This window comes from Glycine max, chromosome 15 (assembly GCF_000004515.6).
Source record: "Glycine max cultivar Williams 82 chromosome 15, Glycine_max_v4.0, whole genome shotgun sequence".
Taxonomy (NCBI): domain Eukaryota; kingdom Viridiplantae; phylum Streptophyta; class Magnoliopsida; order Fabales; family Fabaceae; genus Glycine; species Glycine max.
In genome coordinates this window covers 8393231-8419271 of record NC_038251.2, presented here as the reverse complement: position 1 = coordinate 8419271, position 26041 = coordinate 8393231, and the positions used below count along the sequence as shown (strand labels likewise).

The following is a 26041-nucleotide window of genomic DNA, read 5'->3' as shown; positions in this document are numbered from 1 at the left end:
ATGATTTAGGATAGTAGAATGACTAGGTGTAGTTGTGCTTATCCCAAGTAATTTAGAAGTTGTTTCTTAGCGATTTATGAATCAATTAAAACGAGTAATATTAAACTATTTTTTTTACAAATTTTAAAATATTTAATAATGAAAATATTAAATCAAAATAAATATATTTAATATCTTAAAAAACTCAAGCATTCAATAATTTTATATTTATTAAGTATGGTTGCAATGTACACCCAAAAACCACATTTAATTGATTTCATTTATCTCTGTTGAAGCAATTGTCTTTGTAAGGTACTTGAAACTCGTTACTCTATATACTAGTAGTACTTGTACTATCTTGTGGATCAACTAAAGATTAAAGCACATCTTTCTTAAAAGCATTTATTGCTGTCCCCATGCATATTTTGATATCTCATGTCTTCACTTTAATTAGTTATCTTTCTGTGGTTGCTACTAAGTTTAGGGAAATAAAATTGTTGTACGTATAGTTTGAAAAACAATTTCAGGCGTAGTGTGGTCTTAATTTACAATTCAAATGCATGAATTGAAATAATTAAATATTAAAATCAAATCAATACTGTGATTCATTAGTAATTTTTTTAATACAGGATGTTGATCTTAATTAGTTTAGATATAATAATAACAAAAAGAACAATAGTTAATACTAAATCAAGGTATACTTCAACTTACTCAAGCCTTTTTTTTTTGGGTAAGCTGCAAAGCTTCTATAAATTTTGTTTGTATTTGAATTTTCTTTTGACCGGACTGCGTTATTCGGTAACTCTTTCACAGAATTCTTTAGTTCCATGATAATTTTATATGAAAAACTATTTAAATAAATGCAGGTTAAAATTGTTTTATTTTGAGATATATTTTTTTAAAAAATCTTTAAGATATATTTTCTAAGAAAACTAAACCAAACATATCTAAAGTATCCGCGTACAATTATTTAGATGGGTACATAAGCTTTCTTCATCATTTGAGATCTCAAAAGTACACTAAAAGCATATTTAACAGTGAATTCTTGATTTTTTATTTATTTAAATAACTGTTGCTACACAGTTGCACCGTTAGAGTTTAAAGATGTGTGAGCCACTTATAAGTAATAATTGCTTCAATAATCTATGTTTTTTTTTTATTATTATAGAAAAGTGGCCCCAGGTTGTAATCAATCGAGGAAATTCAACAAATCCATATCAATATGCTATTCTGTTTGGTCGAATATACTCATATAGAACATTATGTTTTAAGAGTAGCGAAAATGAAAACCATTACAGAATTTTCTGGTAAAGTAACATAGACGAGTGAATTCAATAATTGATTGAAAGAAACCACGATTTCCATTTAACCTTTGTATATTATTTGTCACTCTTTCTGATACAAAATGAGAGAACAAGAGTTCAAACAAAGTATAAGTAATGTTTTAAGTGCATCGCAATACTGTTATTTTACAATATTATTATCTTTATAAATAAACGTGTGATTAATTTTTTATGTGGAAATCCGTATGATTTTTTTTCCCTTTCTTTTCGGTTGATTATGTATTTCAAACCCTAGCTTGGATACTTACTTATAGTTTCTATTTTAAATTTTGAGTGTTTAAAATTAATATACCAAAAGTAAATACTAAGATTTTATTTTAATAACTGTTATACTCCAAATTAGCATTGCACCTCATCAATTATTCACAGAAAAATTATAGATACATGGCCAGATTTTTCTCTTGCTTAGCAAAGGAGCTATTTTTTGTTAGAAAAAAAAAACTCGTGAACTTAAAAATTATTATCCTACTAATTATGTTTTATTATAATGTATGATTAAATTAATTTGATAATACAAATTAAATTTTTGTTCCAGATATTACGTAGTTAGTACCTACTTCTAGAGTCCACAAAATTTATTGAGTTTGAATTTTTGGGTCATTTGATTTTGTTAGATAGAGGGCTATCTGTTAACACATCACGGACTAATGCTTCCTGCACTCTCACTTGCTTCCTGCACTTTTTCTGAAAATGTTTTCTAACTTTTCTGAATGATTACTCCAGAAGCCAAAATGAGAGTGTATTCCAGAATGTAATGCAAGAAAGGACATTAGGGAAAAAGGAAGTGCAGGAAGCACCATGGAAAGTGAAGGAACCAATAGCCGACATTATAGAGTGTGGGTTCATGTTCAAGCTCGACCTTGCTCCATATATATAAGGAAGAGAGTTGATGTTGATCCCTCCAAATTTACTATTGGCTCCTACCAGCACATTGAAAAAATCAAAATATCTTTTCTCCTTCCTCCAATTATTGGCACCCACCCTTCCCCATCATCCTTTCTTCCTTCATTCCTTTTTTTCTTCTTTCCTCTTTCCCTCTTTCTTCCCTCCTTGTCTCATGAAGCCTTCCCTACTCATAGTATTTTTTTTTTTAATGTTTGTCAACATAATGAAATCAGTATTTTGTTGTGCAATTTTTTTGTTTTCTAACAACCTAACGAAATCATGATTATGTTATATTATAATTTCTTTGACACAATAAAATTACAATTCCATTGTGTTGTACCATGTGAGCATGAAAAAAATATATAAAGAAAGTATGGTTTCATTGTATAATACACAATGAAATGACACTTTTGTTGCATATTTTTTTTTTCACCTACACTTGCACAACAAAATTGTAATTATGCTGTGTAGTGTTTTTGTAACCATTTTGTATAGCGGAAACACCCTTTTGTTGCACTATGGGGGAAAGATATCTTTGAAATTTTCAAATGTTGGTAAGAACTAAAACTAATATTGTTAGGCGAATACCTGTAGGAAACTAGGAAAGGCCTGGTTTGGATGGGCCTCACGTTTAATATAGTTTGGGTTGTTGTTGAAAATTCAAGTAGCTCATGTACGGTTAAAGCTTTATGCACCTCACAAAATCAAGGTGCACCTCCTTTACTGTCCCAAAAATTCAAGCTTTGTGTAACGTGAACTATATAAGGAGAATTCACGCGAACTTGATTTTTCTTCACGAATTTAATTTCTTGCACCACATATTATGACCGTTGGCCGTTGTTGTTACCAAAAAAAAGTTATGACCGTTGCCATCTTTATTATTGTGAATGTCACATTTTTCAGAGTTCAGTTTCTGAATTTATGCAGTAAAAACAAATATGTTCTGAATTTATATGTTCTAATTAATGATAAAGGTCAAATGTATGGTTTAATTAAAAGAAAATGCTTACACAATTTTTTTTGTTTGTATAATGATAACTACAGACTTCATGTAACAAAAACATGCCAAGTAACGAAAAGAATTCTTGCTAGATAGGCAAAAAATGGTTCAGTCTTTTTAAAAGAAAAATTTTGTAGTTTCCCAATAAATTTAAAGGTTGTGGTAATGCTATTTCTTTTAATCAATATAGTTGAATGAGTTTCAATTTATAAAGTAATCGAAGCTATTTCTTCCTTTCTCCCTCCTTTCATATATCCAAACTTATCCCCCCAAAAAATAACTGCATCAAAATCTTTAGATTTTTCATGATATCATAGCACCTCTAAAAAAAGAATAAGTCAATCACGCTCAATAATTTCCAAAGGAAAATATAAATTCTATGAACCACTCTATGCTATTCAACACACTTAGAGAAAGAAAGAGTGAAAAGAAAAAGAAATTATAAGGTATAATAAGTGATATAACACACTTATAGGAAACAATAGATGTTCATAAAATTAATATTTATAAAATGGAAATATTCATATAGCAGACTCATTTCCAAATGCTGTATGGTTTGTACTGTAAATAGAATTGACAAAAGGTTGAAATACTGACCTTACTCATCACAAAATTTTTATCATAATTTCCACACACTTCTCTCTCTCTCTCTCTCTCTCAATCATGTTACTTATTTTTATAATCAACTTCTTTAATTTTGTTCTTTTCTTATTTCTTCCTCTGCATAGAAACGATTGAAAGGTTGAAAAGATGAATTACAACCAAACTGTTGTTCTAGACACGTGTGGTTTATTGTCTCGACCTAAGGCAGAAAACCTGTTCATACCATGTTCCAAGAATGTGATGAACTATATCTTGGGAGTTTTAAGCATCAAAAGAAAGCTCCATAACACGTTGAATATTTAATTTATTGATTCAACTTCTTGTTTGATCGACTCAGCATCCTCTAGCTCCGTAGTTTCAAGTTCAGTACCCCTTGACATGAAGAACATTTCGAGAGAAGCATAAAGTTGCACCAACTGGTTATATTTGTCTTCAAGAACAAGTTGTGCATCAGCAAGCTTCATTTGCACGCGTTCTTCACGCCACAGTTCAGCCATTTGCATCATGTTCCTCTCTTCTTCCACTTTCTCGCAAATTCTCATGGATTCGCTTAGTACTACTGTGAACTTAGCCTTGTCTTCTCCTATTTGCATGGCTAGTTCTTCACACATTTCCTCCATTAGTTCTCTTTCTTTCTTTTCTTTCTCGCAGTTTGTCATAAACTGCTTGGCCAATAAGTTGGCTTCAGCTAGTTCATGCACCAATTTGGTGTTAAGTAACTCCATCCTCTCTCTACTTCTTCTTTCCCTTTCCAACATACCCTTTAAGTCATCTAATGTTGCTTTAATCTTGTAGTGTTCCTTGTGCTTCAAAAAGATGTTTTCCACTTTAAGGTTTTGCAAAAAATGTTCAACATTTTTCTTGAGGGACTTCTGTTCTGCTTTGAGTTTATTGATGGATCTTTGAGCTTGAAGGAGTTCTTCAAGCAAAGTGGATACAACAGAGTTATGGTTACCTACTACTTTTTTGTCTTCAAGAAGCTTCCTGCTATGGATCATGATAAACTCATTGGATGCTTCATTGCGAGTAGGGTTCCATATTGTGGCCACTCCTTTTGAACCATTGAGATGTGGTATAGAAGATTCAAGCTGAAAAACAAAACCCCGAAACAACATAGATTGGAAAGTGGAGTCTGAATACCGTTGTCAGGAGGAGAAACATAAAAGTGATAATATATTTGTTTCATTTCTTCCTTTTTATAACATGTACGGATCAATGTTCAAATATTATTATTTTCAGTTTATAAATTGATTAATGTTATATAATTAAAAATCCTTTCAAAAAATATATTATATAATTAAAATGGTTACAAGTTTAACCCGTCAAAGCTTTATAATTAGACATTCAAGCTTTTGGGAATAGACGATGGACAGAGACGAAACCAGGAATATTGATTAGGGGGACGAAAATTTAACTCATAGAAAAGGTTAATAATGATTAGTTTTATTAATAATAATTATCCAAAATCAATTCAATAAAAAATAAATATCATATATCTTATAAAAGTAAATATAATAATACATCAAAATAATTGACTTGCTTTTCTTAAAATGTTGTGTTCATCAAGTTTACAAGTATGTGATGAAATAATTTAAAATTAGTGACATAAGAATAAGATGAAATAGATCTAAATCAGCCATTTCTTTATAAAATTTAAAGACATATTTTAATTCTTTTTTTTTATCAATATAAGAAATTACATATTTAAAAGAAGAAAAAGACTCATTACAAATTCCAACTAGAAAAAAAACATGTTAATTAACTTGATTTTTTTTTGGCCTCCTAATTTCTTTGAAGATAAAAAAAAGAAACGATATTCATGACTCAAAATTGAACAAAAAGAAAAATACAATATTTGATACACTAAGATGGCTTCCTATATATGGAAAAACATTTTTAGTAGATGAAGTTTATTATAGATTTTATGTTTTTAAGTTTTGATTAAATATAAAAAATATAAAAAATGTAAATACTACTGATAATTTTTTTATATATATACAACTATAAAAATTTAGAAGAGGACAACAAAAAAACAGGGGCAGAGGTGGCTAGATAAATTTTTTAGAAAGTATATTATATTAATATGTTAGTAACGGCAAGGGGGGCTATATAGAAATTTAGAAGAAATAAACTATATTAAATTAATCTATTATTAGTGTTATGTTCATAACATTCCATGAATCTAGGTGGGGCGATTGCCTCTGTTCCAGTATGTGTAGTTCGCCCCTGATGATGGAGGTGAATTTCATGAGCCTAGCTTTACTATTTTTTGTTAGTTGGATATCAAACTCATTTTTCGGTAGTGTATCATTTAAAAATATGTGTGCTTCGTTTGGATCAAAATGACCTTCTAAAAAGTTTCATAAAAACAGTTAAGGCATTACAACTAGTATCATACTAGATTCTTTCCCTATATGATGTGGTTTAATGACAAACCAAGAAAAAGACGATCAGCCTGTAACATCTTGGACACTGATAAGGACAAAGAGTAATAATTAGTGGAAAGGAGAAGAAATACGAACAATGAACATCTTCTAGGAGGCCTCAAGGGAGAGAGACACAGAGAATCAAATACACAACCCAAATGAGTGGAGTTTAGTGGTTATATAACTATGAAACTATATAACATGTTAATTTAAAAGAATTCATTAGTATTACTTGTACTAATAAATATGTATTTATTTTTTATTAACCTATCACTTAAGAATTTTAAAATTTAAAGTGATTTGACTTGGGATAATTATGATATAGATCACCTTTAATTTTTTTTCAAGAAATATATAAATTAAAGGATGTTAAAATACACTGAAAAATATTATATTAATTTTTATAAATAATCTTTGATAAACTACGGCCTCAATCATTTCATTCTTATTAATTCAAGCTCACAATTACAATTTGAAATTTAATTACATGTATTTTGGCATTTCCTATAGACTCTTCTTGTAGTGTACTTCAGACATCTTTAGCACTTATAATTCCCATTATTCTTGAAAAAATCGTGTCAGCTACTGCTTGTCGCATAATAAATGATTCCTTAGTTTTTCTTCATATTTTTCCTCAACTTTTTTTTTTTGTTTGAGCTGCAATAAGAGTTGAAGTTGTAGAAGATGCATCTTTTCATATGATGCATTGAAGAGGATGATGCATTGTTTCCACGCTTCTGCATGAGCTCCCAGCCTTATATAGTTATTTGTTTTGATGATTCCCGGTACTTGCGCGCCCTACTTTCATTGCATTTCTTGAGTTGTATCATTATCTTTTTATTGAGTTTGAGTGCCTCAGGTTTATTATATATTTTGGGTAGATGTGCTTATTATTGTTTAATCATTGAGTGTGTACATTAGTTTTCCTATTTTAGTTTTGAAAATTACATTTGAGCATATAAACTTAGTACCAAAAGTATTAGAATACTTAGTATCAAAATCCTTGAAAAAGTATTAAAATACTAATTAGTATCAGGATACCTAATGAGATAATTGAATACTCCAAAGAGCTGATCTTTTGACTTCTTGAGTAATAATTTGAACGCTCGAAAAAGTATTTAAATAATCTATCAAATATTTGGTGGAGTATTTCATTACCACGGAGAGACAAGTTTCGGAAACTTATGCAAGGTATCTGAATACTCCATAGACTATGTGAATACTTTAAGCAAAAAGTATCAAATACTTTTCAGTGTATTCAAATACCCGTTTTGAAAGTCCAATGTTTTTATAACATAAAGCATTATATTTTACAAAGTCATAGTAGTTTTTTTTAAGAAGGTAAGTATAACTTTGATGCAAATTAAAGCATTGATTTTGTATTGTTGTGATGAAGAGTCTGTGACCTTGGGTTATATATAGGCATATGAATAGGATCGCGACTAACTCGACGCGGATGAGGTAGTTGCATTAGGTAGGCATGACAATTCTTCCCGTAACTCGGGAATCCCCGTGAGGACTGTCTCATTCAGGGCCCTGTGGTCGGGGAAAAATTCCCCGAAGGGATGAGGATAGGGATGAAAAATCCCCCGCAGCTAATTCGAGGACGGGGACTATGTTTCCCGCCCCGTAGGGTCCCCGCATCCTTGCGTATATAGAATTTTATTTATATACCCTCATAACTTATAATATGTATAACATAAATATAAGGGTTAATATAGTATTTTACTAGTTAAAAAATACAAAATAAAATTATCACACATATATATATATATATATATATCTCACAAGTCACAAAGACAAAAACATTACCTAAACCCTAAAACGTCGCATCAAACATTCACACTTCGTTCCTTGACTTCCTTCTTCACCTTTGTTCCTTCTTCACTGCTTCACCTTTGTTCCTTTCACATTGTCTTCACCCTCTTCATTTCTTCGCTTCTTCACCGTTCCTTCTTCACTGTTCGTTTCAGCCGTGAACTCGTGGAAGCCTTCGTTACACCTTTTTCTTATTCGAGTCGCACCGTGCATTTTTGGGTTTCGCAACTTCGAATTGTTCTTCCTTTGTTGTATGTTCTTCCTCGGTTTTATTTATTTATTTATTTATGTTGTATTTCCAATTCTTTGTTCTGCTGCTAGCTTATTGTGATGTTTTGGTTTGGCTGATTCATTGAGTTTAAAATTTGTAATCTAGCAATAAGAGTCAAATTTGTGCATTTACAATTTTACATGACTCATATTTGTAAATTTTGTTACTTGTTTGTTGCACAGAAAATGGGTACGCCTATTGATCCATCTATTGCTCTATTAAAAACACAACAAGTTGCTAATGACGCACAAAGCAATCCGGTGGAAGAAGCAGAAAATTCTCCAAATATAGAAGAAGTTGAAGATGTTGAAAGAAGTCCAAATAAAAGAGGATTAACTTATGCTGCTTGGATCCACTTCAAAAGAAAGAAAATAGAGGAAAAATGGAAATCTATATGTAAATATTGTGAAAAAAACTTGGTGGTGATACAAGGTCAGGTACGAAGCATTTGCACGATCACATTAGAACCTGTAAGCTTCGAACAGTGAGGGGTCCAAAGCAATCAATACTAAAAACTCTTCACCAATCATCATCTTCAGTAGGAGATAGAGGCGAACCTATTTTAGTTGGAAACTATACCTTTAATCAAAATACTGCTAGGATAGAATTGACAAAGATGATTGCATTGCATGTATACCCTCTTGCTATGGTTGATCACAATGGGTTTTGAAGGTTTTGTAATCCTGTCCAACCTTTGTTCAAAGTAATATCTCGTAATAAATTGAAGCTGGATATACTAAAGTTCTATGAGAGTGAAAGGGCCAAAACTATGAAGTTAATTCAAAAAAATTCAAGTCGCATAGCTATAACAACAGACATGTGGACTGCATTGAATCAAAACAAAGGCTATATGACTATTACAGCCCATTTCATTGATAACAATTGGAATTTGCAAAGTCGGCTTATGAGGTAAATAATCATTCACTTGAAAGTTTTATGATTTTAATTTTATATAATTGGTAATATGTGTAGTTATAGTAACATGTATTCATAGAACTTGGTTTTAAGATGAATAATTATTTTATTTTAGGTTTATGTATGTTCCTGCATCGCATACTGATGAAGTTCTTGCAGAGATTATAATTGAACATTTTTTTGAATGGAATCTAGATAGAAAGGTATCTACAATAACTGTTGATAATTGTAGTACTAATGATGCAATGATTCCTAAAATTCTTAGCAAGTTGGGATGTAATTCATTTATTTTGGGAGGGACTTACTTCCATATGCGGTGTTGTGCCCATATTTTTAACTTGATTGTGAAGGATGGAATGTCAATTATCCATGATTCCATTGAGAATATTAGGGATAGTGTTTCCTTTTGGGTTGGAACACTTAAGAGAGAAGAAAAATTTATTGAGGCTTGTGAACAATTAGAAATTCCTTATTCAAAGAAACTTAGGATGGATTGTAGAACTAGATGGAATTCAACTTATTTAATGCTTGTTTCTGCATTGCCATATCTTGAAGTTTTCAAGCGTTTGACTCAACGAGAGCCTCAATATAAGTCATTGCCAAGTGATGATGATTGGAAAATGGCAACTAAAATTTGTGAGAAGTTGGAAATCTTTTATAAAGTTACTGAGTTATTTTTGGGTACACAATACCAACTTCAAATGTTTATTTTCCAAAAATGTGTGAAATTCGATTGGCTTTGAATGAATGAATTTTTTCTTCTAATAGCACCATTCAAGGTATGGCTGACAGTATGATTCCCAAGTTTGAGAAGTATTGGGGCATGATCAATGGGGTGATGGCAATAAGAATTATTTTGGACCCTAGGTTGAAAATGAAGTTGTTAAATTATTTTTTCCCTCTCATGTAAGGAAGTGAAAGCACAAATCAATTGAATAAGGTGACAAAATTATTAGAAGATTTGATTTCTGAATATCAATCTAGGGAAAAGAGGACTACTTCTATTTCCACTTCATCTTCAATAGTGCTTGGTTTGGATAATAATGGTGGAAAAGTTGATTGGAGTTTTGACTTTTTAAAATATGTTCAAAAACTTCTTCTAGTGATTGTGTTAAATCTGAATTGGATTTATACTTGGAGGAGCATGTATTGTTTAATCAATCAAATATTAGTAACTTTGACATTTTGGGATATTGGAAAAACATTGGAGTCAAGTTGTTCCAATCACTTTTTCTATTTATAAAATTAAAACTCGAGATTTTAATTAAGAAAATTGACTTTAATTTCACTCATTGGTAGAAACTAATGTTCTATTAATTAAAAGTATTAAGCTATATTAAAAAACTAATTTTAAATGAATATTTATACAATATTATTAATAATACTTGTAATAGTTGTCATCATTAAAAAAGTCTTTCAAAATTTTTTTAAAAAAATTTAATGTGATATAAATTATTATGGAAGATAGTAATATTGAATGAATTATTATAAAGTGAGAAGTTGAAATTGCTTGATTAGAAAATTTTAATTAACAATTTTACAGTTTAAAAAGTTAGAAGAATAAAATAAAAATTGAATGTTGAGTAATTTTAAATAAGGATAAAGCATAAACTGTCTAACTGGGAACCTTGCTTCTGAAGATTTTAGAAATGTAAATATGCTAACTTCTTAGATATAATACATTTCCAGAAAAAAATTTTATAGAGATCCTGAGGATTTTAGAAATTTGTACCATATTTAACACGTACTATACATCTCAAGTAGCTGATGCAACTTAAATAATAATGAGCAAGTAATTACTAGCTTGTACCTCACATCGAAGTCTGTTTCTTGAACGCAAGATGGTTATTGGCCTCTTTAGCTGATCTTTGGTATCTTGAAACTTTTCTTCAGGTTTGTCATAATGGAGAAACCTGATCCTTACATTTCCATTAGCCAGCTGAAGCAAACATGCATGCAGAAATATTATAATTACAACGGCAAAACTAATGAGATGTGATATACTGCAGTTGAAAAATGAACTATACCCAGTGTATTATAATGACTAGTGAGGTTGGTGCGGCCTATAGCAGTTTTAACGCAACATTCAATTAATTCTGAACAAGACACATAGGTTTTGGTGATATTTAATTTCTGATTGGTTCAGGAACGTTGTAATTCATCTAATGAATCATTGTAATTAGTTGTTTTGGGTGATTTTGCTGTGATTTTATTGATGGATTTTGTACGAGTTTGAGTACCCTTGTACTCAAATTTTTTTATCAATTTATTTCTGTATAAAAAATTATGTTAACCAGGATTGTAACTTAGCATCCTGAAAAACTGTTTTCTAATTTTTCTTTGACTAGAAGAGAATACAAAGTCTACTACGCAAGAAAGGTTGGTTTCTGATCATTTGAGACTGTAAAGGAGCATGCATACACTGTGAAATGATCAGCATATAAAATGTTATAAAGAAAAATTGAGCAATCGTTGGCATTTCTTTTTTCAGGATATTCTGGACCAAATTTTTCCCACCAAAGCTATGAATTTGTGCGTGGAGGATTCTGCAGTATGTCGGTCTACAAACAAAATATAATCTCAGAAGAAGAGTCATTTTCACAACATCATTTGATCATCAGCTAATCATGTTTTTGAATGCAGCTTTTCTCAGTAGTGTCGTTAATTATTACCACTGGTTGGGATTGCGAAGGTCATAATTATCTACAACATACATGTGGGAATGGCGTAGCAAAAAAGGTAATGAAGCTTGGTACAGAATTTGATTTGCAGTCATATCCAGTGGTCCTAATTAATGGTCATGTCTTCAGAAATGGGACTTTGGATAGAGATAATTAAGTTGTTGGACTAGCTTCAAATTTAGACCATGGTGTGAGATCACGTATTGGACTAGCTAGAATCATATATTATATTATATCATATTAATTTTATCAAAATTACTTGGGTGTTCGGTTTCACCATTTAATGTGATTTTTTATATTACATTTCTTGACATATGATATATACTACTACTACATATATACCTGCGACACGGAGGAAGGAAGCGAGCTGCGTCCGAAAGCAGCAGCATGATCCCTTGAGACTTGCATACACTGCATCTGCCATAACCCAGCAGCGAGCTTCCTCGCAGAAACCTCATTTTTCTTGGAACCTAATTCCCAAGAATTCACTGGGGAACTGCAACTGCCATCACCAGAGTGTTTCGTCTGAGTCCCCCTCCTGCGGTGGCGAGGTATTGCCTGAATGTTGTTGCTTGACGCCATGAACAGAAAAAGAAAGAACGCTTTATAGACATGTAGCTTCAATGCAGAAGAAGAAAGAGTAAAGCGAAAACATGAGAGATGAAACAAACAAACATAAGTAGGTTTGCATTTAGGAATTTTTCAGTCTGGTGAGCGTTCACCTACTGATCCCCGTATTTATCTCATTGCAGTGTTATAATGGTTTTCCCAAAATGGGGTGGATTGTACCAGAAGAAAAGGAAAATAAATAGGAAGAAAAAAAATAATATATGATGAAAACAGAAGGAAAAAAAATATAAAGAAAGAGTTTAGTTATATTATTATTCGGTCATAAATCAAAGTTATTATATCTTCAAAAATAATTATAATAAAAGTTAATAAATTATTATATAATAATTTATGATTGGAGAAAAATATAAAGTTATTTTTCATAAAAAAAATAAAAGTGAAAATGAAATGATGAAATCATACCAAATAAGATTTATAATTAATTGATAGTACAACAATTTACCTTATTAGCATATGCCTGATGTACCTTTAAAAGTTTTTCTAGGGCTAAGGAGATCTGGCTAGAAGCATTCAAAAGTGTCTCTAGCTATGTACTAATATTCTTAAAGCAATTTCCTGTATCACGATCTATTGCTGCCCTGAGATTCCTAGAATATATATAACCCCAGGCGGTTACTATGACGATGTGTTACATTATTATAAAAAATATGCTTTTTAATAAATTCTTTCAATCTTCCTCAACTCTTGTTTACAAGAATAAAAATAATGTAATATATTTTATCATGAATGCTTCTCGTGACTACTATAAATATATTCAAATTAAATCACTTTAATTGACGGTTTGTTATTTTTAGTTTTGATATATATATATATATATATATATATATATATATATATATATATATATATATATATATATATAAAATGTGTTGTGACCTTAAAGAGTAATGTTATTTACAATCAAATATGTAAAATAAATTATATTATATAAAAGAAAAATATAAAAAAAAGAGAAATGATAATAAGATATATAAGTAATGAAAATAAGAAAGATGAGAGAAAAAATAACACTATAAAATAATTATAAAACATATTATATAAATAATGTTATTCAACCTTAAAATATTTGAATTCTCAGTACCAAAAAAATATATTTGAATTGTACAAGCCAAAACTCAAAAGTCTAATGTTTAATTAGGACTACAATTATTATTTAGATAGGGCTTTATTTCCCCCACCTAAATCAATTAAGAAAAAGACGGGAATCCGGATCCTGCCTCTCGAATCGCATTAGAAAAATCTTCAATTTTATCGTTAGAGAAGTACAACGTACGGTCTCCCTAATCTGTCATAAATTAAAAGACCTGATATTTCTTTATGCTGTTGTCGTACTATATATATATATATATATATATAACAACCACCTTCTGAGCAGATTACTTAAATATGAGCACGTGCATGGTGACTCTGCCAAATTCACCTCAGATCAATTTGGTAAGATAACGCAGAAACCCCTTAGTATATGCTTCATGCGTCCACGGTTCACGACGCTGATCCAAACAAGGTGGAAGTAATTTTTGCATATTTTAAGGTGATAATTAATAAAACATGAAATTATGCTGGAAATTGCAAACTGAAGACATTGCACTAATTCACCATCCCGGAATATGCTGAAAAAATGTGACTTTCATTGGCATTATTAGGACCAAACAAAAATATTAGATACATAAATCTAAAGGTACAGATTAATTTGGGTTGTTTACTGACATATTTTCGAATGAGTAAATTGTTCATGTCGAGACGACATTAATTTAATTGTTAAATAATTTTTTTTTTATAATAATTATTTAGAATTATATATGTTTATCATAATTTCTTAATAATTGACAATGTAATACTTACTGTACATATAAACATACTGCCATACTCTATATACATCCAAAATTAACACATTTTATTTTAAATTGTTACTTAAGTATCAACTACAACAACTTTTTTATCCTCAAGGTTCTGTCTAGAAATTTTAAGATCTTTGGACGAAATTTATATTCAAAATTGAATTTAATATAATTTGTCAATTTTTAATTCATTGTTTTTTATTTCATAGGCGAAATTATCATTTAAATTTTGTTTAACATAACTTGTTAATTTTCATTTTATTTTCTTAGGTCTTAGGTGGAATTTATATTCAAAATTTAATTGAATATACCTTATCAATTTTAATTTTTTTTTGTTGATTACAAAATTATTAATCTATTGTTTCACGATAAATATATAAAATGAAAATTTTATTCAATTTATCATTTAATATAGTTAATATCGAATAACATTGAAGCAATTTTAATTTTAAAAAATTAATTTCAATAATAATAATAATAATAATTACAAGTGTATGTTAATAATATTTTATAAACGGAGCTTGCATCTAATAAAGAACATAACTTTCTTTCATAATTAATTTCATATTTTACTGGAGTATTGTTTTTGTTTGTACTTATTGTAATATCTCTATTTAAAAAAAGTGATATATAATCTTATACTACTCACCTATAATAGTTTTTCCAATCCATCCTCATCCAAAATTTTCAATTTTGTTCAATCAATACTTTCTTAAGACTATGCAGTTTTACTTAAAAAATTAGTAACAAATAATATATGATGTCATAGTAAAATTTGTCGCATGACAATTAAATTAATAATAAATATATATTTTAAAAAAAATATGAAGGTCTTAGATAATATTCAATACCGAAGACAATTACTTCATATTAGCCTTGTAGTTGTCATGACCCTGCTTATTATTAGACTAATGTAAATAATTTTAAATTATTTGGGTTGAAATATATGAAAAATTAAATTATTTTATTTTTATTTCACGTAAAAATAAAGTAGATTTCATATAATAAATAATATTACAATCATAATTATATGAATTTAGTACAAAATATATAAAATTACTAAAATTAAACTATAATATTTAATTTTAAATTTTATGTATATAATAAAATATAATTAAAAAATATATGTAGCTAACAGATGAATCAAATAATTAGAACTACTTAATGTCCATAATAAGTTAATCGTATTTATTTAAGCCAAAACCCATAATCAACTCAATAACTCATTAGGATTGCTTTAGTAGTGGAAAGATCTGAAATGTTACTAATTAACATGAAGTCTTATATTTAAATCTCATTATTGTCATTATACTAAATCCATCCTCAACCAATGCATCAACAGCTAACCACCCTCGTTGATGTTTTTCTCTATTGATTTGTATGTCATTTTGATAAATAAATAAGACTGAAGAGAAAACTTCACAGTTTTGGAAAATCGAACGACATGGATATATACTTCCCCTAATCAAGGGGATATTTTAACAGAATTAAACCATAAATTTTCTTGTGGAGTATTTTCATACACACTCTCAAGCCGCAACACACCTTTGGCTATTGATTTGTCCATCATTCTCTCACGTAAACTAACTAATTTTCTCTAATTCGTGCTATTATCCCCTCTCAACGAGGTAGATGGGAAAATTTTCATTTTAAGTTACAATTTAAGAGTATTTTTTTTAGAAAAAATGTAAATTATATTAAACCCAAAATGATACAATAATAAACGGGGCATACCCCGCAGTTAAAGAAAATCAAAAGTCTCCCTAATATAAGAAGACCTATATCAAGATGCTAAAACAAATGCAATAGGTGTGCTTGTTTATACATAAGAAACTTAATCTTGCTAATAATCTCTATTACAGAAAATTGATAATCTTCAAAAATCAGCTTGTTCCTAGACAGCCAAATGCAGTAGACTGTAATTGCTATAGCTAGACAACGTAATTTTCTTTGAACACCTGATGTGGATCTGCCCCTAATTAAAGAGTCAGTAATGCGCTGTAAAGAAATGAAACGCCTGCGGAAAGGAGCCAAATCATGAATGTGAGCCCAAACTTGGAGAGATTTCCTGCAAGAAAAGAACAAATGAGCATTTGACTCAGACTCATTTGAACATAAAGGGCAGAGGGAACCCTTGTTCAAAAAAGCAACTTTGTCAAGAGTAAGCAGCCGATTCCTTTTAGCAAGCCACAAAATGAAAGACATTTTAGGGGGGATTGTTGGGTTCCATATAACAGAACACCAACTAACAGTAGGCTTGACACCTCTAATGTATTCATAGACTTTGCCAACAAGCAATTGTTCATTGGTGCTCCAAGATTGAATCCTTTTTTTGGCCTCTTCCGTATTTAACTCTTTAGAGATAATAAAGTCCCTTATTTGAATGATTTTCTTTATCAAAACTGAATCTGATGAAGAAGTATTGTAATTCCACACATCGCTCCCTCTGAAATAGTAATGGTGAACCCACCAAACCCATAGAGAATCTTTCTTACAATGAAAGTTCCACAGGATACGGGAAAGAAACGCAAGGTTCCAGTCCTTGAGATTAAAAAGGCCTAAACCCCCTTCTTTTTTCGGAGAACAAACTACTGACCAAGCAACCAAGGACTTGTTTTGCCAATATCCCAATTTAAGAGTATCTTTAATAAGAGATATCATTTTTTAGATCTTACTCACTTTTTTGATAGATCATGTAATATCATATTATTTTTAAGATTTCTTTAATTTTTTACTTCAATAGTAAATCTTATTTAGAGATCTTATATTATTTTTATATAGATCCTATAAGGATTTTACTTTCTAATATTTATTTTAAAAGAATTAAAATTAATTATTTATGAGTTAGTATTGATGGTGCTGATAGTAGTGACAGTTAGAAAATAAAAGAGGTTTTAGATAATTTTACAACAATTAAATTCATATAAGTTTGTTAATTAAATTAATTAATTTGAATCCATATGACAAAGGAGTAAATAAAACAAGAACAAATCTTAAAGTTAAGATCTAATCCTTGTCAAAGATGTTCTAAGAATGACAGAAGAAAATAATGCCCATGTCACTTAGAGATAGTCACGGGTGTGGCAAACAAGAAAATACTTAACTTTTATTGCACCCAACAATTAAAATTCCAACTCAGGTTGTAAACCTAGGAATCATCCACTAAAAATACATACATGAAACAAATCTCCAATGAAATTTTTTTAAGTAGGTTTCTAAGTTACTTTTTTGGTTCCCACAATATTCTTTGTGATCCCATATTATCATATTATTTTAAGAAATCTATACATAATTTTACTTCAATAATAAGAAATTTCATGAAACTTTAAAAAATTTATATTTTTATACTTTTTATTTTCACTTGATTATAATGTTATTATATGTCAGATAAATATTATTTTGTATTGCTAAGAAATAATTTCTTATCATTTTTTTTTATAGAAGATACAAATCTTATTTATAAGAAACTTTCTTCCTATTATATACATCTGTTCCAATAAAAAAGAAATTATAAAAAATAATTTTTTCACTTAAAAAATCCTTCATGATTAAAGATGCTGATAACAAGTGGAAACTGTTCCTGTTTAATACCTAGTCCGTTTGATCAATTAATTTGATATGGCTCAACAGGAAAAAATATATTAGATCAAATAAAACAGACCGCACATAACTAACAACATGAACATTTTGAATACTGTACGTGTCAATGTGTATTGTCACTTAATTGGGACCCACGTTCTCCTAATTTTGGCTGCCTTCATCAATTTATGTTATTCATAATTCAACCTAACCGATAATTAATTAATATACAACTAAAATTAACTCTTGAAAGTCATTTCGGATTGATAATAGCCGCTATGATAATGAATGCAGCCATGACCTGTGTATATATATATTTGCACACTAACAAAATAAGAACGATTCTACCGAATTAATTAAAAAAATTCCATTATTAGAAAAAAATTATTATTCAAACTTTATTTATCTTTCGATCAAATTTTATATTATTCACAATTTCTTTTCTATAATAAACTAAAGGATTAAGGTAAAAGAAAATAATAAATTTTCATTCTTTTTTTTTTCTCATTAAATTACAATTTTCCACTTTTATAATGTCTGTCTGGCTACAGCCTAGTCTAATGGCTTGGTACTTATTGTAATACCAGTATTGGTCTGAGATTAATTAGCAACCGATTCCAAGTTTCTAACACCACCTATATCAATTACTACTAGTCTACAAAATAAATAAAAGGAAATCCAACTTAATCATCTAATGTACACTCTAAGACAGTTAGCCAGAGCAGAAATCAATGTCATCGTGTGTTACAAACCTGAATAAGTACCTAGGAAAATGATCGGAGTTATACACTATATATAAATACAGAGAACAAAAAAGAAAGGCACCGAGCTAGATGATAATATCTCGAATACTTAATCCTGTTCTAAACCTGCCCTACTACGTGTTAATTTGATTTATATCAGTCCGTATAGTAGCCAAACTGAGAAAATCTGACGCACTTTTCCCTCTTGATGATCTCTTTGAACCTAATATAAAAGTATTCAACATAATCTGGTATGGACTTGTCATAGGTGGAAAATATGTCAAATTATTTCATGAAACATAAAGATTACCTGATCAGGTTAGTATAATTATTGATTATAGCATGTGACAATAGATATGGTCCCGTAACTTAGCACGTTGGTCAATTTTCCAACTGCAGCCATTACTCGCAATTATAGGTCCTCCCACCGAGCCTCCCATGCTGATCAGATAAAGAAATTAAGTTGTATATATGTCGAATAAAACCAAGCTAAACGAAAAATAAAATGACTCACCACCAAACATAGTTGTGTTTTCGAAAAGTGTATGTGCTTGCTTGTTTAAGAGGAGAGAGTACATTTATTGTTAAACAGCAAGGTTCTTTAGGTATCAATATCACTCTCAAACATTATTAATTTCTAGTTTCTAGAAGTAATTAAAACTGTATCCCTACGTGTCTTCTTTATATATCAACTAATAAGACAGAGATTCAAACAAAGTGGATGCGGTAAAAAGATGAAATTAAAGAAAAGTACAGCAATAAATCTTAATTATATTATCTGTGCAATAAATTATGGTAATTTATAAAATATTTTATATTTACAGTTAAGTGTTATTGTTACTGAATTTTTTACTTCAATCCATCAAACACTAAGCCATGTCCATAGCCGTGGTGTCGTTGCTCTGTATTTGCCCCTCCCCAGATGCATGCGCAGCACAGTTCCGATAGCCTCTATTCTTTATCACTTCTCATTACTGAAAGCCACTAACTTGAAGAGAAGGTGTTGGCGGTGATTTATGGTATCTCACTTTGATTTGATGACACTATATGGGTTTCTAGATCGAGAAGGTTAGCTTCGATTCCAATACCGACACAACTAGCTAGCATAGCTTTTTAATGCAATCTTTTGATTTTCATTATTTGCAGCAATCTTTTCTTCGAATATTATTAAATTACTTTGTAAGTCCTTTGAAAATTTTTAATTTGTTCTCTGAATTATTTATTTTTCAATTGGATCCTAAATTTGCATGTTGTTTTAATTTTAATGGAATTCTTCTGTCTAACTGTCAGCACATGAAATTAACCATAGAGACCTACTTAGTCCCTAAATCTAGAGTTGCCATTTTGAGGCTAAACGTGAGAAAAGTTAAGGCTTAGCCTAGAGCCATCAAGGAAGTTTCTCTTGTTGTTATCAGTTTGGGGCTAAGGGTGGGAATGTTGAGGATTATTAGCCTTAAAACATCAGAATGCGCTCCCTAATTCTCATTTTGTCAAGCTAAGTGTGCGAAATGTTGAGGCTAAGCGAGGGGATGTTGACATGGCTTTAATGGGTTGCAAAAAAGGGAATAAAGACCTAAATGAGATGGGATTCAAACCAATTAATTGGTTGGGGGTCAATCTAGGACAATGTGTGGCGGTTGGAATAACTCACGCTTGCTCTCCATGGATTTTCCACAAAGTATTTTTTTTTTTTTGTCATTTCTTCTTTTTCTTTCCTCTATGAGTAGTTAACTTTACTCTTATTGGGACTTGATGTAACTAGCTAACTCTTATATAAATAATTTAAGTTTATAGTTCAATTAATATTAATTTTTTGTATGCTTAATTCTTTCTTTGAATCGATCACCCATAATTCATTGTTTTGGTGTGAATTTTTGTTTAAAATGATGCTTATGCCTTATACAGAGAAAAAGACATCTAATAAATTTTATACTCTAGAAATGGAATAAAGTCAAGTCTATTAATCATTTAAAAATCTCTTCTCTTAAAGCAAGTTACATGGCTAAATTAATCAAGGGATTTTTTTGGGGTTAGTAAAACGAATATATTGATAAAAGGTACCAGAAGTACCGGCAAAAAAACAGAGTATTGCAAGACCATGGTTAAAAAATATTTAGGACCAAACAGTGGACCTAAATAATAAGTAACCACATAGAAGAAAATACAATCAGACCCCAACACCGCTAAGAACAAATGAATTTACATCCGTACCCAAAACACATCGACCCAACCGCACTGCCCTTCACCAATTAGCCAAGAATAAAGGATTTACAAGACCAAAACATAATTAAGTAATATTATAGAACCTGAATCCCGTAACCCGTGCCATAAAAAAGACCCCCTAAATGAGCAACGTTATTAACTAATGCAAGCTGACTTCCACTTAGAATCAATCCCCATGAAGCCCTGCATGAACACAATCACCAGGAGAAATTGCCCACTGATTGATAGAGAAAGAGATTTTTTTTTTATTTTTCCATTTTAACCACATCCAAGCTTTATAGATGATTTTCTCCAGCAAAAGTTGAGAAATTAATCAAGAGATTGATAGTCTAGTCAATAAACTTAATCTCTTTTGTGTCCAAAGAATTAGGGTTAGAGTAAATCTGCGGGTTGATGGTAATATAAAGGCTATAATTTGATCAAATGTCATTGTTGAAGCATGAGTGTATGGTTTGATGAAGTCAAAACCCAATGATTTCCTTTATATTGTTAAAACTATTTTTTTTTCACTCTAAGTGTTTGTATAAATTACCCATAAAGAATTTCTTGTCAATTTATTTGATTTAGTAGTTGTTTTAATTTGCAATCATTTCAATTAAAATTTAGTTCCGAAACAATTATTCATTTTTCAATAGCTTAATAGCATTTGCTATTTTTTCAAGTATTACCAAGTGCCTTGGAAACACGATATTTGAACTTTTTATTTACTATTTGTATGACTTGATTCACTTGTCAAAGAGATAATAAGTTGAACTTTTCATTTATATAAGTATTTATCAAAACACTGATAGCTTGCCAAGGAGATAATAACATTGTCATAATGTGATATAACACCTTGTCTGTCAAATAAAGTCGTATGGTTCCCGTAGTCCTCTGTTGCAACTTCACCCAATCGAGATTGTTAATGGCGCCAATAAGTTTAGTTGTGCACAATGTCTTTAGAAAAACTTGTGCTGCCTATAGCTCCTTAACCTTTTGTTTCTATAATCCAAATTCCCAATTCCATAAACTTCCCCACTTCGAATTTCATACCAGGGTTAAGCGTCATGATATACCAATTGTTAGCCATAGCAACTAGATTTTGAACAACAAAATCAATACCGCACACACGGGAGATAGTGACTTAATGAGTTTCAGCAAGTGTGATTGTGCTTTCGGAAGCAAAGGGATTCTTTCTATTATTGAGCAAACAAATAGGGTTAAAATAAACACGAGGCAAAATTACAATATCACCTTGGCTGCTTATAGAAGATGAGTCATGCACAATAATCAAATGTTGGGCTTATATATGGAGCTTATACATGGTGTTATCGTGTTATTTATTTAAAAGTATATATATGCGGCTAGTTTGGATGCTACAAGATCAGTTACCACAGGTTACGCTTTCACTCTTGGTAATTCATTAGTGACTTGGAAAGCTACTGTCTTGGTCCTTCAATTTCATTATGTACACAAGCTAAGTATATGGCTTTGACTGAACTTGTTTGAAGCACCAAAGGAAAGGATTTGTTTGAAAGGCTTAATTTTTTCATCTTGGTTTTCCTCAAGAGCATGGCTGGATCTTTTGCGACAATTTGAGTGCCGTTTGTTTGACAAAGGATTAACTACATACATGAAAGAACACAACATATTGATGTTAGGTTTCACTTCATTCATACTATGAACCAGATGAATGTTTGGATGATTATTACAACGAATAAACAGTTAATATGTTTATGACGCTTATTCCTTAGTGCAAGTTCACGCATTGTTTGGATTTGCTTAATTTTGATTGTTGGAAATGATTCTTTGTGGCTGGAGGCATTATAACCAAGTTTTCTAGAAGTTCAGAGGCGTCAATCCAAGGCATTATTTAAACAAACTATTCAATAACAGCCTAATCACACATAAAAGAAACAAAGAAGGAAGCAATGTTGAGACTCAAATCAAATCTCCTCGTCCCCATTTTTCAAATTGGATATCTCAACAGTCTTAAGTGGTAATATCGGTAGAGAAGATAAATTAAACTTAGATAACAGGGCTGTAGATAAATTAAACTAAAAAAAAAGAACTTACTAGGGAGTGTGAGGGAGACTGTTGTTGTGCGAGCCGTGTTGAGGAGTCGTGGCGGCGCGTGGTGCAGCACAAGGAGAGGAGGAGTGCACGTGCGAGAGAGAGGAGTCTGCGTGACTGCTCACGCAAATGGAGGAGTCGTGATGGCGCCGTCGTGGTGACTGGCTGCTGGTTGGTGGCTGAGTGAGGAGAGGTAAGTGCGTGGTGGAGGTAGCTGTCTGAGTGGTGAGGTGAGTGCACCAAAGGGATTTAGGTTTAGTTTGTGAATTAGAGCTGGGCCTTAGGTTAGGGGTTTAGTTTTGCTAAAACACCTCCAGTTTTTGCTAAATCACACACCCTACTTTGTTTTCTTAATAGAGATTAAAATATCTGCGGGTCCATTTAGCCCGTGGGTTATGTGAGACAGGCTAAAATGTCCACTTTTAAACAGACTCAAAAAAATGAGACTCGTATACCGTGCGGGTTACAAGTTTCACAAATAGCTCGTGGGCCCAAACCTATTTGCTCAGGTCTAATCATAAAGAAGTAATCCTAACTAAGTTGACACTACTATGGATGAGATGTAAAAAGTCATGGGGAGCATGAACTAGAACCCATGAAAGTTCAACTTATCTAACAAGAGAATCTATAGTTAGGGAGACCTATCCTATTTTTATTGTATTCTGCTACCATGATAATTGTTATACATACGTAATCTATATATTTAAATCGCATATCAATTATCTAATTTTTCTTTCTTTTATTATTTCTTTTGTGTCAGAATATTAGGAATTTAACTTTTTCTGAGTTTTTATCCAATAGATGTTAAAGTTAGTTAATTTATATTACTTTTGATTGTATTTTTTTTTTTGTAGAATTACATGGCAGGAGGCCTGTAAGATGGTTGAAAAATTAAAGCAGCGCGTTCAGCATGTCAACAACCGCTTAGTGCGAGAAGCCAACTTGGAGGTCAGGCTTAGCATGATGTCACTTATGTCAGTTGGACTTTGCATGTACGCTCAACGCGTGCACGTACAAACTTAGCACACATTTAATGTCGAAAAACATGATTATGCTGGGTTTTAAAGAAGAAAAAAGGGAAACTAAAAAAGCAACAACTAGGACCAAATAAGGAGTTAAGACATGAGAGAAGAGAAAAAATCTACTCACTTGGGGACCTTTCCTCCATTTTGTTCCATTCTCTTCCACACCTCTTGTTTCCTTTTTGTATTTGTAAGTCTCTCATAACAATGAGAGGCTAAACCATTCATTATTGGGAGTTCAACAACCAAACACTCTTGTCTCTTGATGTAATGATTCTAACGATCTATGTAATGGTATTTTAATATTATTGTCTTTTTTCTGTGTTTAATATCATGTTTATAGTTTGATCACCCATACTCATGTAGTATTATAGGATTTATGCATTGAAAAATATTTATCTCTTAAGAACTTGAAAAGAACATCTAGGTAATTTATCTCTAGGGATAGAATGATATTATTTTGCCTTATTTATACATCTGTATTCTTAAAGAAAATTATTTGATATAACTCTTAAGGATTAGGAGTGAAATTAGGTAATTTAGATTCTTTCACATGAGAGATCATGATTAGGGTAGGTTAGATAATGAAGATAATAATTGGAATAACGTAAAATAATGAAAAATCCTTAATGTTGTATCAAGAGTAATTTCAGTATTTTGGGTCCCAACATGTTCCGTGATTCTACTTCAATCGACAACTCACCCCAAGTGTTTGTGTTCTATCTCTTATGTCGAATTTTACATTTCTGTATCATTATTCGATCAATATTGAATTTAATTAATTAATTGCTTAAAATTAGACATATATAAACTCTGAATATAGTCAAAGTCCCTATAAACTCAACACACAGTCTTACCATTTTAAAATACTATTTGGATAAATTAGTACACTTGCAAGGAGTTAACATACCACAAAAGGGGGAATACAATCCCACCAGCAGAAAGAAGTAATTGTAGTTGCGTGAGAGGCAAGAAAATCTGCACTAGTATTATCTTCTCTGTAAATGTGACCTACTTGAAAATGCATACTCTTAGTAATATGAATGCAGTTAGTCCAACGGTTTCTCAGCATTCAAGGAACCAGAGAGGGGTTTCTGAATGCTTTGCCACCAACTCAGAATCACACTCCAACCAAAGCTTGTTCCAATTTTTCTTAGCAGTCAACCCAATAGCTAATATAACACTCGTTAGCTCCACAAACAAAGAGTTTTGAGTTCCCAAATTCAAAACAAAGCAACCTAAGACACATGTTCTCTCATTTTTGAAAATGTCACCACAACCTGCGGTCCCTGGATTACCTTTAACTGCTCCATCTGTATTGCACTTGGTCCAACCCTGAATAAGGGGTTCCAGCTCACTTATTTGATAATCTGACTTTTTCTCAGATTGCCCTGAATCCCGAGAGATCTTAAGAGGACAAAATCATATATAGTATTATTCATGACAGATTTAGTAGCATTACCAGTAATGCGTAGCTTGGCCAAGATTAGAGCAATAGAGCTCTGCATATAGATTTGTTGCTGAATCTTTTGGAGTTTCTACAATGCCAAATTATACCAATTATAAAGACAATAGCAGCAAGGATGATATCCCTAATCTGCTGAGACCAACTGTTGAAGCAAAGAGAGAGAGAGAGCAGACAAAATAGAGGTTTTTATCTATGCTGATGTTTAGAAGATTTTCAAACCATTGCCAAATCTATAGAGAAAGAGAACATTGAAAAGTAGGTGACTTAAGTTTGATACTCAGTCACAAAGGCTACACATAAAACCTAGCAATCTTTGTGAGCTAGGAATAGTCATAATATATATTCGCTAACATTAGATATTTCGATTCTTAATGTTTATCTATATTTAATCCCATCCAAGGAATTAGAGTTATTAATTAGGGTAAAGGTTTTTTTTAAGAGAATTAGGGTAAAGGTTTGATTGCATAAAAAAATAGGATTTAAATAAATTAGAAAACCCCGATAAAAAAAATAAGGAATTAATTAAAAACCTAAATTAGAAATCCTTGGTGGAAAAAATGAAGTT

General features: G+C 30.9%; 1 protein-coding gene and 1 long non-coding RNA gene across 2 annotated transcripts; both read right to left on the bottom strand.

Moving 5' to 3' along the window:
• Positions 1-3742: 3742 nt before the first annotated feature.
• LOC102665199 (myosin-13) lies at positions 3743-12628 on the bottom strand. Its single transcript, XM_006597519.4, has 3 exons — positions 12264-12628; positions 11051-11179; positions 3743-4898 (listed from the first exon to the last, which is right to left on the bottom strand). Exons 1-3 carry the CDS (start codon positions 12501-12503, stop codon positions 4110-4112), a joined length of 1158 nt encoding a protein of 385 aa, XP_006597582.3. The 5' UTR covers positions 12504-12628; the 3' UTR covers positions 3743-4109.
• Positions 12629-22200: 9572 nt separating this feature from the next.
• LOC100793833 (uncharacterized) lies at positions 22201-23358 on the bottom strand. Its single transcript, XR_418323.4, has 2 exons — positions 22990-23358; positions 22201-22538 (listed from the first exon to the last, which is right to left on the bottom strand). It is a non-coding gene; the product is annotated as an uncharacterized lncRNA (long non-coding RNA).
• Between the last annotated feature and the right edge of the window lie 2683 nt (positions 23359-26041).

What these genes read in the sequence shown, in the direction of transcription:
- LOC102665199 (XM_006597519.4), bottom strand. Translation starts at nt 12,503, where the DNA reads ATGGCGTCAAGCAACAACATTCAGGCAATACCTCGCCACCGCAGGAGG. An exon ending in TTCCTTCCTCCGTGTCGCAG is followed by an intron (nt 11,180 to 12,263) that starts GTATATATGTAG and finishes TGTTTGCTTCAG; the next exon opens with CTGGCTAATGGAAATGTAAG. An exon ending in GAAACAGACTTCGATGTGAG is followed by an intron (nt 4,899 to 11,050) that starts GTACAAGCTAGT and finishes TTTGTTTTTCAG; the next exon opens with CTTGAATCTTCTATACCACA.